This window comes from Sinocyclocheilus anshuiensis, unplaced genomic scaffold, assembly GCF_001515605.1.
Source record: "Sinocyclocheilus anshuiensis isolate Anshui unplaced genomic scaffold, SAMN03320099.WGS_v1.1 scaffold74, whole genome shotgun sequence".
NCBI lineage: Eukaryota > Metazoa > Chordata > Actinopteri > Cypriniformes > Cyprinidae > Sinocyclocheilus > Sinocyclocheilus anshuiensis.
This window is the reverse complement of record NW_015546044.1, coordinates 1,242,401-1,260,689: the sequence shown is the minus strand read 5'-3', so window position 1 is coordinate 1,260,689 and position 18,289 is coordinate 1,242,401. Positions and strand designations below refer to the sequence as shown.

Here is an 18,289-nt window from a genome sequence, read left to right as displayed (position 1 = left end):
GTTTGAGCAGTGTAGAGTAGCGCTTGTTGTTTGTCATTTCTCCGATCACAAATGCAGACATGGTTTTATGTTTACGCGGCGCGATGCAACGCAAAGAGTAAAAACACAGTATAAGTCCTTATAATCAGTAATTATTTATGTCCCCACTGGATGCAACAAATGCCTCTGGATAGCTGGCCAATCAGAGCACACCTCGCTTTTCAGAATGATGAACTTTGTAAAAATTTACACGTTTCAGAAAGGCGGGGCATAGAGGAGAAACAATTATGTACATTATGTGGAAATTAACCTTAAACCGCATAAACACATTGCATTACACCAAATACACAAAATAATGCTCTTTTTAGCAACATCATATGACCCCTTTAAAGCAAACTTCAGACAGCCCCAAAATGAGTCTGTCTGCAAAATCCCTGTGGACAGGCGATGAAGATACAAACCTAGCGCCCTCTTTAATTACTGATAAGTTGCGAGCCAGCTAAACTCAGTGGATTGTTCCTGCCGGAGGCCCTAATCACTTTAAAGCGGACCGCTGATCCTAACCGCTGCATTGGAGTGTTCTGTGGCAGTCCGTGCTTCTGAAACAGACACTATCGGCCTGCTGGTCTCACTCTTGTTAAAGCAGCGGTTCTCAATTTCAGTCCTTGCGTACCCCCGCTCTGCACATTTTGTATGTTTCTCTTATTGCTTCAGATGTTTGTTATATTTGACTGTAAGTGCCCTGCGAAGTGGACATTACCGGATATTCCGCCATGATTCCAGTTTGAAGGGAGCGTATAAGTTCCATACAAAGGGCATTTAAGTGTGCGAGACGTGAATTTAAATTGTATTTATTTACAGAGGTATATTATGTCCCACTTCACGCTTCTCTAGTAAGTTTTGTATGTGTGTGAAGACGCTCCAGGCAGCGGCGCAGCGCAAATCTGTAAATGAATATTCCGAAGTGAAGTAAACTTCAATAGATTTCCCTTGCTCAGGCAGTTGGGAGCAATGAACACTGTGTAGGGACCATGTCAATCGGAACACAGTTAATGCACGGAGCTCACTTCTAACGAGATGATGATCTGAATCAGGTGTGTTAACAAAGAGAGACATGCAAAACATGCAGAGCGGGGGTACGCAAGGACTGGAATTGAGAACAGCTGTGTTAAGGCAGTGGTTCTCAAACCTGTCCTGGAGTACCCCCAGCTCTGCACATTTTGTATGTCTCCCTATATCTGACACACCCACTTCAGGTCTTGCAGTCTCCACTAATGAGCTGATGAGTTGAATCAGGTGTGATAGATGAGGGAGACATACAAAATATGCAGGGCTGGGGGTACTCCAGGACGGGTTTGAGAACCACTGCGTTAAGGGATAGTAAAAATTATGAAAGTGTGACAAGGGTATACAGTACTTCATGTGAGATAAAATTTCTAAATAGTTTTAAATGGGCTTAAACATTTCACAGTTGCAATTTAGATTTCAATAACATTCTCTGTCCTTTCTCTGACACTGCAATACATAAAACATGCATAAAACAATGTAAAGCTAAAATGATCATGGTTTTACAGCATAAAAAAACATATTTTTCCATGACATTATATGTAAATTCAGTAATGGGGAACTGTTAAGACAAACGTTTAGAAAAATATGATTTTCATATCACATTCTGAGCAACATACAATAACAAAGACTTCAACTGATAAAACTTTCAGTATTTTATTCATTTGTACATCTCCATCCCCTTGTTCCCCCTGAAAGTAAACATGATCATACAGATGATAATTACTTCTAATATATATTTTTGACAGTTTTACAGCCCTGTACAAGAGCATGGATTTCATGGGGTTCACATCTACATCAGCAACATCAGTTTCTTTGCCCAAAGAACCGAGAACAAGCAAATATGGGATTGGGAGCTGGGATAGAGAGAGTGTGGGGTTTTGGGTTAACAGACAATGAGTGAAGGCATATACAGAAGCAGCTCCATCAGGATAAACTATGTACAATACAAACCATTCATACAAATTAGGCTCTATGATATAGAATTCAGTACATTACAGTGTATTATAAGTGACAGTGAGCAAGCCCTCCAATCATTCCTGGATCTTATTGAACTACAGGACACAGCTAGGGCCGAACAAGCCGTAATTATTACAGTACAGCTTCCTTGTAATAGGTAGAAAACATGCCTGTAGTTAAGGCCTGCTCATAACCAGCAGAACAAAGCCATTGTCCTCACCTTTGGGCCTTTGGGCTGGGAGGAATAACTGAAGAATGCGTGGGGACTCCAGGGCTGTTCAAAAGTTTGTAGGTGGAGGGAACATTGAGATTCTGACTGCGATTAATTCTCCAGCGACATCTCTTCTGAGGCAAACTACCATCGAAACGAAAAAAGTCCTATTGTATCTACGCCCTCATGGTCTCTTGGCAGTTCTAATAAACATGTTCATACTTGTACAAATAAACTAATTAAATATTCTGAAACTCAAACATTTCTAAATTAAAACAGAACATTACAGGACAAAAGTGTGAGTGTACATGGTCATACAAGCAACACCCCAGTGGTAAAATAATATTCTAAGAACATTAAAATATATAAACAATAAATTAACAATAATGTGTGCCGTAACTTAAAGCATACCAAGTGAGCAAACAAAAGCACTACATTATGCCCTCAAATGAAAGTTTTCGTGTGGTCCTTGTGCAAATAGTCAAATACTTCTCTTTTCAAGTTGTTTTAATAGATCTGGGCCATGAGCGCATGGTATGGGCAGTACGGGGAACATGTATTTGTTGTGGATGGGGAGAGAGCTCCATCCTTTGCCTCGTTGTCCTTCATGTGGGACGTCAGCGGCTACCTTCAGCCGGAAGGGAAGTAAGGAGTATCACTGTGGTAGTTATAATCTGGGCAGACTTTCTGCACAAGCTTGTAGTCGGTGCTGTAGAAGGAGATGTAAATGCAAATGACTTTGAAGGGCTTTGAGCAGAGCCAGGATACGTGGCTTTGTGTCTGCTCTTGGTAACATGTCTTGGACGGGTCGAAGTTGCAGAGCGTGTTCTTGGAGCCCTTCTCAACTTTCTCGTACTCGATGCGGCAGTTGAAGGACTTGGAATCCTTGGAGTCAATGACCGACTGCTGGGCCGTCAAATCAAACTCAACGATTTTGCTCGGCGGGACCAGGCTGACGGACACGTTGCCCTGGCCCGTGGAGTTATGGCGGAAGAAGACGCTGAAGGTGCCGTTGCCGTGATCGACGATCTTACCGGTGATCAGAAGGTTGAGCTTGACCGTTTTGATGTTGGAGTGGAAATCTCCCCAGCCGAACATTTTCTTGAACTTGCCCGTCTTGACCATTGGCCGCCGTTTGGCTCGAGGCCTGGAGTCCTGTAGGTCCGTGGTATTCCTCAGCCAGTCCCAGAGGTCCTGCTCTGAGTAAGGCTCCGGAGTGTCATAGTGCAGGTCCAGGGCTGTTGCATTTTCCTTCCCATGGAGAGTCTGTGATAGAAGTCGACTGATGGACAAGTCCTTACTGCTTTCTGTCCATATATGCTTTAGTGTCGACTTGGGGCTCCCTGATTTGAGCAGCTCCGACTTCCCCGGGATAGAACCGTGGGTACTTGAAACCTAAGAAAGCAAGATGGAGAGGATGTTATTGAGCCTTCTTAACCTTAAAGAGCTACAGAAGACACATAATGCAAAACAAGTGAGCATTTCATCCAGTGCAGCTTGACAGGAAAAATGAATTAAGTGGATATTACTCTTGATTCGGGAGATATTGACCCCTCACCCCCACACAATCATGTAGTCTAATACTCAACAGACAGATCAAATGGATTAGGATGAGGGAGGAAAAAAGATAATCGATCGAGCCCGCAAGCTTCAATTTGCAACATGTTAGCTGACAGGAGCTGTCTGGGAAATGGAACGGAGCGTGGCGAATGAGAAAAAGAATACAACAATCAAACTCGCCACATTGTGTGGTTGGGGAGGGGATCTCCGCTGGCCCCCCCTGATAATACCGGTGACTATTCTTTGAGTAAAGAGCAGACTATTAACCAGCCACTGCTCCTTGAATTGATGATTGATGAACCACTGGGTTCTCTCCATTTAGTGCAGATGAGTGGAATTAGGTCCATACAGGGCCTGGCGGAGCGCAGTGACATTGATTGCCTGATTTCTACTGTAAGACCTGACAGCAGATCTGTCTTGCGGTGGTTTATAAAAGAATACACAACTCAACATGCACCTTTACCTGACAAGCACTCACACTAGTGATGAAGAACCCTGGGAAGAGAGTTCAAATATATTTCCAATGAAATTAAGTATCATTACTCTTCCTCATGTGTGGAGTAAGAGGCCTTGCCCTGTACTAAAAGAGGGTAATATGTTTTGTGCTCTGGGAGCATGATTAAAGACAGAGTTATTATTTATTAATGGCTAAATGCTGAAGGGGCAATACAGGGTCTGGCGGAGCGCAGTGACATTGATTGCCTGATTTCTACTGTAAGACCTGACAGCAGATCTGTCTTGCGGTGGTTTTTGCATCTCGAGGGCTACCCCTGGGATCGATAGTTAGAAAATAAGGTCTCGCTACCAATCTGCCCGACCCTTCGGACAGAATTGCCTCACAGCATGAGCGAGGGCGATGCAGGTCCAGTTTAAACACAGTGCTGGTTGGGAGCAAGGCCACGTGGCTCACTTAAGGATTCCATGTTGCGAACCTGAAAGGTAATCGATATCTGACTTGAAGCGTTGTTCAAAATGCAAATTAAGAGAAGTTTAACTTAAAACTTAGAAATTGCATGATAGTGGTCTGGTCACGTTCAGAACTCATTATTATTTATTAATGGCTAAATGCTGAAGGGGCAATACAAACATTCCAAGGCTGAGCAAGTTTCAAGGAGCTATTTGTGTGAAGTTCAGTGCAGCCTGACCGACTGGGAGGGCACTTGCATTGATAAATGGATCTGTATAGTGCTTGTTTTAACAAAATGTTGAGGGAAAAACATGTTTTCATGCTTATGTATTCATCATCCAATGGAATATAGTTCAATACAATAAAACAATTGCAAAATGTTTTAGCAAGTGTCCTAGGTGATGTAATTTACAGTCAGGATATAGTCAGCTAGTCACGATCATATTAATATTAATAACTATATAATAATTCTTAATGCTATTACTACTACTACTTATTTTAATAATAATAATTTCCAATTGAATGGGTTTTCAATTATTTTATTTTGTAATCTGTTCTACGCTTTATGTTCTTGTTCTTTTATATTTATTATTCTATGACACTCATTCATTCATTTCTGTAATGCACTTTGTAAACACTGTTTTAAAAAGATGCTATAGAAATAAAGCTTTATATACTAAACGAGGATGTCTTGTATCACCCTGAAAGTTTATTTGATAATGACTGGCTAACCTGCTTATTTGAAAACTAATTACCAAATAAATGGACATGAAATGACATTGAAGTTGAAATTATTTTACTGCAAAGAGATTTGTCAACAGTCAAATATGCAGTTTAAAGGTCATTATACCAAAATATTTGATGGCAGAATGCTGCAATTGACCAATCAGAATAAAACATTTCAGATATTCATGAAAATTAAGTAATTAATTAGTCTCGTAAGTTTTAGCATTTTAGCTCTTACATTAAAAAAAACAGTCAGTTAAAAGGTAAAGTTAAATCCTGAGGCTTGCACTGAAAAACAGATCTGGCTTTACTGTCTAACACTTCGCCTATGGCTAGTCTTTTTCTGTCCACCTTTGGAGACCTTATAAAGCTCACACGTGGAAAGCACAAACAGCAAAACACTGGCCAGGAGTCAGTTCTCCTGGGCACAAATCCTGCACACATAGCAGGTGTCTGAATGCAAGCCTCCGTCTGTCCAGTCTGTCTTGCCATGACGGGCTTGGATCCAGCCCGACTGCTGGAGCTTTACGGAGCCAGCTGCAGTGCTCACCTGAGGCAACAGTGCATCTGGTAAACACATTCGGGGGGGGGAGTCACGGCCAGGCCCTTCCCACCTCACCCACTGACAGCCGGCCAGCCAGGCACAAACAGCTGGGCTCCCCCAGGCACTGCACTGCACTGCATCAGGTCAGCAAGAGCAGCATGTGTACACCAATCTGTGTGCCTGGTGTGAGTCTTAATGAGTCTGCCTGCTTGAAGAAGTTCAAGGCTCACAGATCAGATCATAATGGTTACATTCTTAATCCAACAGCAAGCTGAACTACATGAAACATTATAAAAGAGATTTTACAAATGCAAACATTGTTCATTCAAACAATACAGGAGTCAGGACATGCTGTTCAGCAACACTGGGAGTGTGCGAAAAGATACATTTTAAAATTAAAATATATAATAATATAATATACAATATAATATAATTTATTCTTTCATATATAATTATTAAAAAAATATGAGAAAAACAATACATTATGTTCACACTGAATAGTAATCAAAGAAATGTGAGTGCAAATTAAATTCAGTAACTTGCCAAATAATGTTTTTTAGAATTATGAACAGTCACATACAGAACGGTGTGCCAAATTCTAACAGAAAATTAAACACTTTAAAATACTACTACTCTTTGAAAGTTACTTAACGTTGAAATACATGTTCTATGACTGCACTGCACCAACCAATGGCAAGAATCAGACCCTGCTCGCCTAACATAAGCCAGAGCTACATTTGGTCCTAATTAATGATAGCAGATTAAATGGAATAATTACGCAGTCTAATTCTGAAAATGCAATTATGTTATTGCCGCACATTTGTGTTTCTATTTGAATGTTAATTTGCACTAATTAAGGTATTTATATGCATCAATAAGTCAACTACAGTGTTAGCTAGCATATTATTGACAAATTGATTACATCGTCAGGGCTGTTTACTTAGTAAGTGAAACATTACAATGTGCTTGTTCCCTGCATTTCTGCAGGTGTCCATATCTTTAAAACTGGCCCATTAAAAGAGAACATTTAAAACAGCTCTTTAAAATCATAATCAGCCCTGACTTCAGGGGGTGTCCTTTAAAGAGAGTAAAAAAAAAGAATGTGTGTTATGATCAATAAAGAAAAATATTATTATATATTGCAAAAAACATATCATAAATTGAAAGTGTGTGTGTGTGTGTGTGTGTATATATCAAATAAAATAATAATAAATAAAATATTTGATATATGGAATTCTATATTATATTATATTATTGTATTATATATAGATTATATATATATATATATATATATATATATGCTCAAAATTCCCATAACATATGTCTACATTATGGAGGGTAAGTACTCTTGCTGTGAAGTAACTTCCTTTCAGAGTTGTATTGTCTCTTTGACAGAGCTGGCGTACAAAACAGCAGGTGGGCTAAAGGTCAACCGATAATGACCATTGTTAAAATAGCTTTTGTAAAACAACGGTAGTAAGAGAATGAGCAGAGGGGGTAGATAAAACCCAGAGCAGAGAAAGAACTGCTTCAACTGTTACCCTGACCATTTACCTTTACACTACAGAAATACACTAAACGCGAAGTGAGGAGAATTACAAAAACACATCCGCCTGAGATAAACGTCCCAGAGAAAACACGGTCCTTATCAATAAAACCACTAAGTCAAGGCCAAAACCTCTACCGTGCAAAACAATATGCCAATGTGCCTCACTTTAACAACCTCCCAAACAACGTTTACAGCCTGGGACATGAGATTAAATAGTGCATATCTTCTTCCTCCTCAGAAATTCACTGTCATCCACAACCTAGAAGCTTAAACAAGGCACCTCATGCTGTGGCCATCCTGAGAGAAATGAAAAGGAAAGGCAAAAATGAAGATGGATTTCAACTAAATCCAATTCTGCTAACAAAGCACTTGCAGGCTTTGCTAGCCCCCCTTTCCTCGCTGCCTGCTGCGTGCATTTGGTTTGTAGGAGTGTGAGGCATTGCACAGGCCCATTAGCGGCATAACTAAGCACTGTGCTTTAGGATGGGCCGCTGGGGCAGAGGCATGCTTGCTGCAAGAGTTGGACAGCTGCTAAGCAGCCATGGAATATCAGGCTGTGACCACGCACTAGAACTGCCTAATGGTGTCATAAGAAGACCGTTAGATGCACCATTAAAGCAGGCTGTCATGCTCGTTGTGTAGCAGCCTGTGTGTTTGTAACAATGCCCATGGATTCCCCTGATACTGTCAAGTAGGTATTGCAACAGAAGTGTGACACACTGACCGTACAAAAACTGTTCCGTATGCCCAGTATGAGATGCATTTTCTGCATTTACGAATGCAATTATGAAAGAGCCAAACGAGAATATTAAAACGCATGTCTGTTTCAGCATGACAGGAACTCATTTGAACACAATGGCCACGTTTACAAGGCAACAGAATACGATCATCAGTGCTTGTTAATATGGACCGTTTGTTCTTGCATTTACAACATAAGACACTGCATTGAGGAGTGGAAAACAACATTTTTTAACAGCATTTAAACGTTCAGCTAGCGTGGATTTACATTGGTAACCAATTAAAGTGCAGTGTAAATTGTGAAAAAAGGCCACATTGGAGCCTATTTACTCAGAACTTTGAAAACATAAAAAAAATAAAAATGTGACACCCAAAATCAAGACGCCGAAAAAGCAGCAAGACGCAGCACAATGGTCATCAGTGTTTGGCTAGCATAGATTTATGTTGGTAACTATTCAAATGTAACTTAAAGTAGAATTTAAAAAGAGTTCTGTGTGAACCAGCCCAACTGGAGCCCATTTACACAGAATCCGTTTTTGTGTTTAAAAACATGAGACACAGGGCAGGGGAATGGAAAAAAAAAAAGCCAAGTCTGGAAATCTGTTTATTTTAACTCGAGCATAATGGACAAACACATTAGTGTAGTATGTGTTTACATGGAAAAACAATGGAAAAGTTGTGCAGTGAATGCAAAAACGTGTTCAGTGTGAATGGTGTCAGTTTTCAGGATTCAGAGATGTATTTTAGGTAAACATGCTATGTGAGTAAAACCGGTTTTAGATACAGTCACGTGACTCAAATGCTATGCTCAATACTCAGTTAAAAATAATTAAAAGCATTCAAAGCTACTGTCCATTGATTCATATTTGACAAATGAACTTGGTCTTCCTAGGCTTGTGTCTTATCAACTGTGATAAGACTTTTCTTTGTTATGAACCTTGCCATCTTTTTGTCACTACAGGTGAAATTCACCTTCTGGGAGCAAAAAGGGCACTTGTTCATACAATTTCAACTAAAAAAGCCTACTGTATATAGACTATTGTAAAACATTTGAGACTCACACCCATTAAATACGGTTCTCAATCCCAAACACTGACTGGGTGAATGCAGTCATTTAACAGCAGAATATACACTGCTGCAAATACAGTTACATACAAGCTCTAACAAGGCCGTTTGGAAATTGAAAGGACACATATTATGGTAAGATTACAGTGAACTAGACAGACTCTTATTTTAACAATGCAAAGCTCCTAAGTCCACCAGATCAGGTATTAAAATGATTACACATGCAAGAACTGGTCATCGAGAATCTTTGTAGCATGCTTTTTTTTTAAAGGGGTCATAACACATATATATATATTTTGTTTATATGTCCTTGAGGTTCACTTATAGTGTTAACCCCTTAACTGTCACCCCCCATTTTTTTTAAATAGGCATGCAGGTGCACTATCCAAATTTAAATTGTTGTAATTTCTGGTCTCTTTTTAAAGAAGAAAATTAGCAGATTATCGCAAAAGTGGAATTAAAAAAAAAAAAATAATTATCAAAAAGTTATGGTAGTTTAAATTTACTGTAAAGAAAATGCACTATATTCATTTTATTTTATTTGATATATAATAAATATTTTAAATAACAGGTTTTACTCTAAAATTGGTATAAAATTAAAGCCTTAATTAAAGCCCATTGTCTAAATAAGTTATGTTCCAAATTTGAAGTTGATGTGAAAAAAATCGAGGTTCCCGTGAGATTTTATTTAGGGCGTTATACCACAAACAGCCACCAGGTGCCATCCAAACTCCATTACATTTTTAATGCATAATGCATTTTTCTGTCACAAATGTCTAGATTTCTCTGTCAATATTACTTCTATAATACTTCTCAAATAACCACCACATATGGAATCCTGAGACTCAGACCTTTCCAATGATATGTTTTTTGTCAAGATTATAAAAATTTTGATTGTAAAAGAGCTTAATGCATTTTGTAATATGACACTTGACACCGCCAAACGATTTTAAAGTACCATTTCCATGGTAACGCAATGTCCGATTTCAAAATGGTTTTCACATTCTATGCTTTCAAATGATATATGATTTATGATGATTACTAAAAGATTTGATAGAGAAAAAGGACAACAAAAAAAAGAGTGCCAAGCGTCCCACAGGTGGGACGGTGACAGTTAAGGGGTTTTAATAAAGTTTTTTTTTTTGGGAGAAAACTGCATAAGGAAACAGTATCAACGGCCACTCGCTACTGCACATAAGGGATTTGAAAACATTATCCATATAAAACTATCATTTACAGATAAAGCATGTAGCTGCTTTCAGATCCAATACAGTTAGCTGTTCCATCTTTCAGCCAAAGTTTCTTTACAAACTCTCCATCGCACTGCGCCTCATGTACAAAACAATCAGCAGTTAAATGTATGAACAAACAAATAATTATCCAACGTGATCTGGGATGCCATTAAAAAGAAACCATTCACTTATTTCTGGTGCAGAGGTCATTTTTAAGTCTGTACAGAGCTGCAAACAAGCTGTTTAAACTGGACGCGTCAAAGCAAACACTCTTTGACTCTTCCATTTGTCCTGTTGTCGGGAGTATCTCAAGCGCATGGACTATGTAGACTGTATGCATCTGTATCCACTGTAATGGCTTCTATTTGCTTTTGACGATGTGACACTCGCATCCAGTGTAGGCAAGTGTCAGCCGTCAAGCGACTGAACCCCTAGTGGGCAGGGCCTATGGTGTGATTATTTATAATTATTCGTTCATGTCTTGCTCTGGAGGCAAAATGTCTTAAATGTATTTGTCTGTGTGACATCCCACAATCAGGGTCGTCACAACCAGGGGGAAAAGGGGGACAGAGTGCATAGGGCCCAGAGGCTGAGAGGGGCCCACACTATGTCCACTGGGGGGCCCGACTGAGATTGTCAGCCAACACACCCTCCCCTCGTTTGAGGGGCCCCATAGCAAAATCTGTGCAATGGGCCCAGAATCCTTAGCGACTCCACTGACCACAATATCAAAATTAGCTGTTTTTGGAGATTGGTTACATTTTTTGTTTATAATGAGAAGGACGTTTTAAGTTGGATGTTTTAGTGGTACAAAGACCTCTAATGTCAATAGATCAAAGCAAATGTGATTTGTCATGTTATGACCCCTTAAAAGGTCTCTTTAAAGTGTGAAATGGACTTAAATTAGTCCCTGTCAGCTGACTTTGATCTCACAGCTTAAGACAGACACTCAGTAGAATTGAGCACCCATGAACCACACTCTGCAAAATGCTACAAAACATTGTTCCTTTGAAACAGTACCCCAAAAGTCTAACATCATCTCAATACTATTCCCAAGGAGGAACCTACAGTTCTGTTCCTGAGCAATGCAGATTTTGTTGAGCTAACTCCACTGCTGAGCGCTGATATTTACTGTGGAAATCTTGAGACTAATGTGGCCTGAGGCTCCATAAATCAAAGCAGGCTTCGCTTTGTCAGCATCGCAGATGGCCCCGCCACCCAATCACCCCAATTAAGAGCCGAGAAGGCGAGAGAGAAGAACACAGACGCAGCAAGACACAGAGAGGAAAAGTGAGCATGTGAGAAGAGAGTGAGAGGAAGAGAGGGCACCTGTCCTGCTGTCATATTCGGGGGGCCTCCTCTGATCAGTGATTCGGGGCCACTTCAGCGCAGATTTAATGATGGCAAACAAAAGCCAGCGCGTCGCTCCTCACAGCTATTTGTGGGAGACTTCTCTCTCTACTCTTTTCCCTCTTAGCTAATCCTCAATGTCACACTTAATGAGATTTTAGGCTGGAATAATAAACTGAAGCTGTGCTGCTCTTCTTCAAATGATTTCTTCTACTCCTATTCTTTATTTATTTTCCTTTTTTGCATACCTGGATCTATACCATGCCATTAGACACCTGTGCTAGCTACATCTGCAGCAGAAAGACAGATTGGAAGGGGCTGCATGCATGCCATATATTTTTCAGTATTTTAAAGTTTGTAATGTCACAAATCTGTTAAAAAATTAATACGGTGATCAAAAAAACAATACATTTCAATTTAGTTTCACTGTTTGGGTGTAAGCTGTATATTCTGCATGTGTATGAGTGTGTGTGTGTTACTAGTATAAACACACATAAACATATAGCATGCAATTAAAAACACTAATATGGTGATAAAACAATTGAATATCAATTTAGTTTCAATATTTTGATTAACTGCATGCTGTATGTTTGTGTGTGTGTGTGTGTGTGTGTGTGTGTGTGTGTGTGTCTGTGTGTGTGTTTTACAAGTACTAATGAGGTCATTTCCTGTAATTTGAAGTTGTTTTCTGGACCAGCGTTTAAATTGGAATTCATTTAATATGAATATTAATTAATTTAAAGGGGAAATCGGAATGCCCATTTTCCACAAGTTGGTATGATTCTGTAGGGTCTTCATGAAATGTCTGCAACATACTTTGGTAAAAATTCCTCAATGTTCATGTAAAACAACACCCTTTTTACCTTGTCAAAAACAGCTCTGTTCCCAGCAACCCGTTTCGGTGCATGTTTCTTTAAATGATAATGAGCTGCTGCTCACCCTACCCCTCTCTTCTGTTTTTTTGTGTATTCGGTGGCACGTTACCATCAAAAACAAAACTAATTCACTGCGTCTTCAGTGGCTCTGATGTCGGGAGAAAATGAAGACGCCTGTTTCACACCACTAGCTTGAGCTTCGTGTCAGCTTCACGTCAGCGTTACTTCATCGTCACTGCAGCTGCAGACTCACAAGAGTATGCACACTGGAAGCGTTTGTACAGCATCACAGCAGACAACTATAAATTTGTTTTTAGAAGTTGGTCAGTTATAAACTTGAAAGCTTTAGAGTCTTGAAAGTTTGCATAAGCGTGCAGTGCAGCAAATATTGATTCGATGCCGAAACCATTGCTTCAGTGCTGCTCACGCGCAGCTCCTGGTGTGAATGCACTCATTTGTTAACATGCACGCCAAAAAAATATGTGCTGTGAAAGCGGCAGCGGAAACAGTCTTGATAATTAAGACTGTTTAGGTGTTTTATGGATTAAAAAAGGACAGAATGCATTTTTATCATTGTAGGGTGGTTGTGTCCACACACTGCTTCATCACATTTATATGCAAACACCATGTAAAAGTGAATATTGCATCTGATGTCCCCTTTAAAAATAACACTGGGTCTAATAAAAAAAAAAAGATTGCTTGGACTTACAAACCCAAAAGCTATTGTTCTAGAAACATTTTTTATTTATTTTTTTTACAGTGTATGTTTGTTAATCCCATCCATCTGTTTTCAATCCAGTCCATTTTTTTGTTAGATCCAGTGCACACATATCAGGTTTTAGAGTTTATTTACCTCCAAAATACCATTTTAACTCTTATGCACAATGATCAAGTGATCTAGACTGTAAAAAAACATTTTCAAAGTTGTAATTAAAACAAAGATTATTGGAGTATTTTACAAAAAAAATAAAAAAATAAAATAAATACTATTTCAGTTTTTCTACGCTTAATTCAATGTGTGGCTTGCCATTTAATAATTATTTGTGAAAGTCACTATCAATTTCTGAGTTATATATTTTTTTCCTGTGCATTATCATTAGCTTTGTTTAAAAGACCCCACAAACGCAAACACACAAGAGAAATAAGAGGCTTCACATTTCAGAAATGTTGGTTTTGTGTAGTGCCAAGTGTATTTATACATGCGTGTTTTGTCCTTTTGTGTGAAGTGGTAGGAGGGTTCAAGAGTCAGGTAAGAAGAGTGCTCTCCAGGGAGGCTGCCATTATAATGCACGCTCGTCACTCAAAATCAAATTAAGCCTGTAATCCAATAAACTGCCATTTCTGCTGCAAGTGACCCCACAGGACCTCATTTCAAATCCGTGACAAGCTTTAATCAATATGATTTAGTGGTTGAGGACACAAATAATTCAGCCGAGGAGAAACGAAGCGCTGTTCTGCCACTGTCTCCACACTGGAAAACTGCTGCGGTGTTTTATAGACAGCCTGTGGTGTGTTACAGTGCTGCATTGATTTGCGGATGCAATGTGATGGAGAGTACAGAGAGAGAGGCGAGGAAAAAGACCCCCTTAAGGAGCGTTTAACTGAAAGTCAGAGATCAATATGCTCATGTCCATCGGAGCGGGCCATTGACAGGGCTACTTACGGGTTACAGTATCTGCCATTGCCACTTTAACCTGCCAACAGGCTCTTTGCTTCCTGATAAAAACAGCTTGGTTTCATCTCACACTCATCTATTTGGTGACAGGTAAACCAGAAGCAATCATATCCAGATAATGCTATACTGGCTTCTCTGATAGAAGGCTGATGCTTTATTTGCCCATGTAAACATTATGAATACACAATGCAATCATTGATGTCTGGGCTGGATTTGTATAATTTATCTTTTTTTTTTTTTGTACTGTGCTCTAACAATATGATTAAAATTTAAATGAAGAGCAATCAACGAGATGTGCATTTGAGCCTGGATTCCCCTGTCACTTTAATTTGTATTATTTCATTCAGGGGAAATACACAAAAAATGCTAAAAAAAAAAAAGGAAATATTTTGCAGAAAAAAAATTGCTTTACTTTTGAAGCTGGAGTTTAAACATATGCTTAATGTGGCTGCAAAGGCAATTAATGACAATTAATGGTATTTGACAGTTAATTGCAAAAAATACTGACGGTATTATCTTGTATCATCTTTAAGGAGTTTAGTTTGCAATAATCACCCTTGGACTGTAAATTACACGATTACTTACCAATGGGGACATGGTGATAAAAAAAAGAGATGGGAGGAAAAATTATATTTTAATGTTTTTGCGTTCTCTCACAAAAGTATTGCATTCACCCCCAAAAACTGTTAATTCTCTCGCAAAACATTCACATTTTCTGGCAAAAGAAATTTTGAGAAATTTTGCATTTTTTTCACAAAACTATGCATTCCCCAAAGAAACTTTGCATTTTCTCACAAACTAATTGAAATATAGTTTTTCCTCTCACCTCATAGAATTTCCATTAAAAGTTTCTTGGGAGAATGCAACTGTTTTGTAAGAAAACACAAAGTTGTTCTGGGTTTTAGGGGTAATGTACTAACTAACCAATGAACTAACAAATAAATACATCAATAAGTTTTACATTTTAATATGTAAGGAGAAGAAAGAAACCACATAGTCAAACATGAGACATGAAACTACAGTAGCAAAGTGTAGGAAATTGGTGATTCCAACAATATCATTCCTCTGTGGTGCTATTGTTACAGTTGTGGTGTGGATTTCCATATTTTCAAGCAATTAGAATGATTATTAAAACTTTATAGCTATATTTATCCTCCCTGGTGTAAACAGCTTTTTACTCTGGAATACTCCATTACGTTTGGGTAATCATGGAACTCTGCAGTTTCCTAATTTTCATGTTTTCCATTGCAATGCTGTATTTCAAACCATTAATAACTGTGGAAATGCCATCATCGCCATCTGTGAAAAGGGTTCATCGCTAGATCTAAATATCAGTGAGCTTTTACAGGACGTTCTGGAGCGTAAAGTGCAAGAAAGATTTAATCTCTCAAAGAACTAACTTTTCTTATTGATTAATGACTCAATATCTCAGCACACAGTTCAGTACTTGTATGACACTTGCAAAGAAGACTGAAGCTGTCCTTAAGGCAAAGGATGAACTTACTTCTTATTAAGTCCTTGATACTGATATATAAATCAGTGTCTTGGTTAGTTATTCAGTGCCCTGTGGTTACAACATGGAAATGAGGGCCAAGACACAGGACAATTTTACTTTAAATTTTGATCACTTGTAAAAACATCAGTTACTCAAGTCAAGTCAAATCACCTTTATTTATATAGCACTTTATACAATGCAGATTGTGTCAAAGCAGCTTTACAGTGTTAAAAAGGAAAATGTGTGCTGATAATGCAAGAGACAATAGAAAACAGTCAGTTTGTCAGTTAAAGTCAGTTCATTGTTGATTCAGTGATCATCGTCCAGCTCAGTTCAGTTCTCTTCTAATAGTGTCTGTGCATTCAAGTCAACAACGTTGCCAGACACTGTGTCCCCAATAGGGTTGCAAAGGGCTGGAAAATTTCCGGAAAATTTCCAAAAATCCATGGAATATTCCAAAAAAATCCTTCCGGATTTATCGGAATATTTCCTAAATTTACTGGAAATGTTCCACCTTTTTGCAACCCTAGTCCCCAACTAAGCAAGCCAAAGGCGACAATGGCAAGGAACCAAAACTCCATTGGTGACAGAAATGGAGAAAAAAACCTTGGGAGAAACCAGGCTCAGTCGGGGGGCCAGTTCTCCTCTGGCCAGACAAAACCAGCATGGTGTGATTCAATTCCTGTGGTTTAGTTACATGGAATTGTACAGTACTTTTAAACTGACTACAGTACATGATGTAATCAAAACTAGATCTTTCAGGAACATCTCTGCTTTATTTAATTGCTGGCACAAATATCATCATTTGAATTAATTTGAACATAAAAGATTACTTGAGTGCCTGCATTTGATTTTTGAAAAGAGAATGAAAGTCTGTGTTCTCCAGAAACATGAATATTTCATTCATCCTATAAAAGAAGGTAGGAACGTAAAGGAAAATTCACAAGGTGCTTGGTTAAAGAGAAGCAAATAATCTACAAAGGCACTCGTGATAAACACTTTAGCAATTTCACACTGGAAGAGCCTTCCCAAAAAAACAAAACAAAAAAAAACTCCCTAATGAAATAAGCAATGAATCCTGAGACAGCCGAGCTTATCACTTCCCTTCAATTACCCTCAACCAAATTGCTTTCCATTCAAGGCATGTTGGCCGATTGCACTTTTTTAAACAGCTCACAGTCTAAAGTTAATTTTCAACAGCATGAAGACAGGCTCTGGAGTACCTGACTGCATATGAGCCCGGGTTCATAGACACTAATGACATGAAATGCTTCATATTAAAACCTCCTGAAATGCAAGATACATGAGAGGCTGTGGGCTAAACAAAGCCCGGCACAAACATATGCATACATAAGTTGACTCCTGTTTCTCAGAAGCAGCAGACATGGTATATGGTTAACATGCATTTTAAGCACATTTGCATCATGCACTTAAGCTTTTCTGAAAGGCAATTTGAAAGGAATTAACAGCATACTGATGTGTTATCTTTTGCCTTTTGTGTAAGTTTTGGGATTGACAACCAGGGTTGTGCTCCATTCAGAAATGAAAATGCCTGATTGAAAAAGTGCCTGAAATTGAAAAAAATGCTTGTTAAAATCCAATTCAAAATTGAAAGTAAGTACGAATAATTAAAATAAAACTGAATTTCAAATGTTAAAATCTCAGAAGCAAAACTGTGAGTCTCCCCATGACATAAAAGATCAGTGGTTTGTTTCTCTGACCCATCTCAGATCATGTAATAAGAGTTCAAGATCAGAAAAGATGCTTTTATAAACTTTGGATGTTCACCAGTGGAAACCCACCATCTTGATTCATGCCAACCGGAGCCTGAAAACCCACTCTTCATTCAGCTAGGACAGATATTTAACCTTACAGCAATTCCAGGTGTTGATTTTATAATTATTTATTAAATTAATAATCTGATGCATAATTTCTTAATTATTTTAAGTACCATTAATAAGATAAGATAAGATAATAATTATACATATAATAACTAATAATGTTTATATTAAGTAATGTTTTTTCATAAATATTATATTTAGTGTTGCAAAGGGGTGGAAGACTTTTGGAATTTTGGAAATGTTCTGCCTCTTTGCAACCCTAATTTTATTATAATATAATATTATAAAATGTGTTTCTAGTTCCTGAGTTAATATAATAATATAATATTTTAAAAGAAATATTATTAAAAAAAATTATAATATTTTGTCTCTAATGAAAGAACTTATTTTCTTCAATGAAAATTGTGAGAAATTAGGGATAAAAGAACAGAAGAAAATGTTCATAAGAATCATTATTAATTACAGTGAATAATCAATGATAAAAAAATAATAAAAATACTGCCTGATTTGTCTATGC

The 18,289-nt window shown here is 38.3% G+C and overlaps 1 protein-coding gene across 1 annotated transcript; it reads right to left on the bottom strand.

Moving 5' to 3' along the window:
• Nucleotides 1–2,480: 2,480 nt before the first annotated feature.
• LOC107698976 (neurexophilin-1) lies at nucleotides 2,481–15,033 on the bottom strand. Its single transcript, XM_016500114.1, has 2 exons — nucleotides 15,022–15,033; nucleotides 2,481–3,610 (listed from the first exon to the last, which is right to left on the bottom strand). Exons 1-2 carry the CDS (start codon nucleotides 15,031–15,033, stop codon nucleotides 2,846–2,848), a joined length of 777 nt encoding a protein of 258 aa, XP_016355600.1. The 3' UTR covers nucleotides 2,481–2,845.
• Between the last annotated feature and the right edge of the window lie 3,256 nt (nucleotides 15,034–18,289).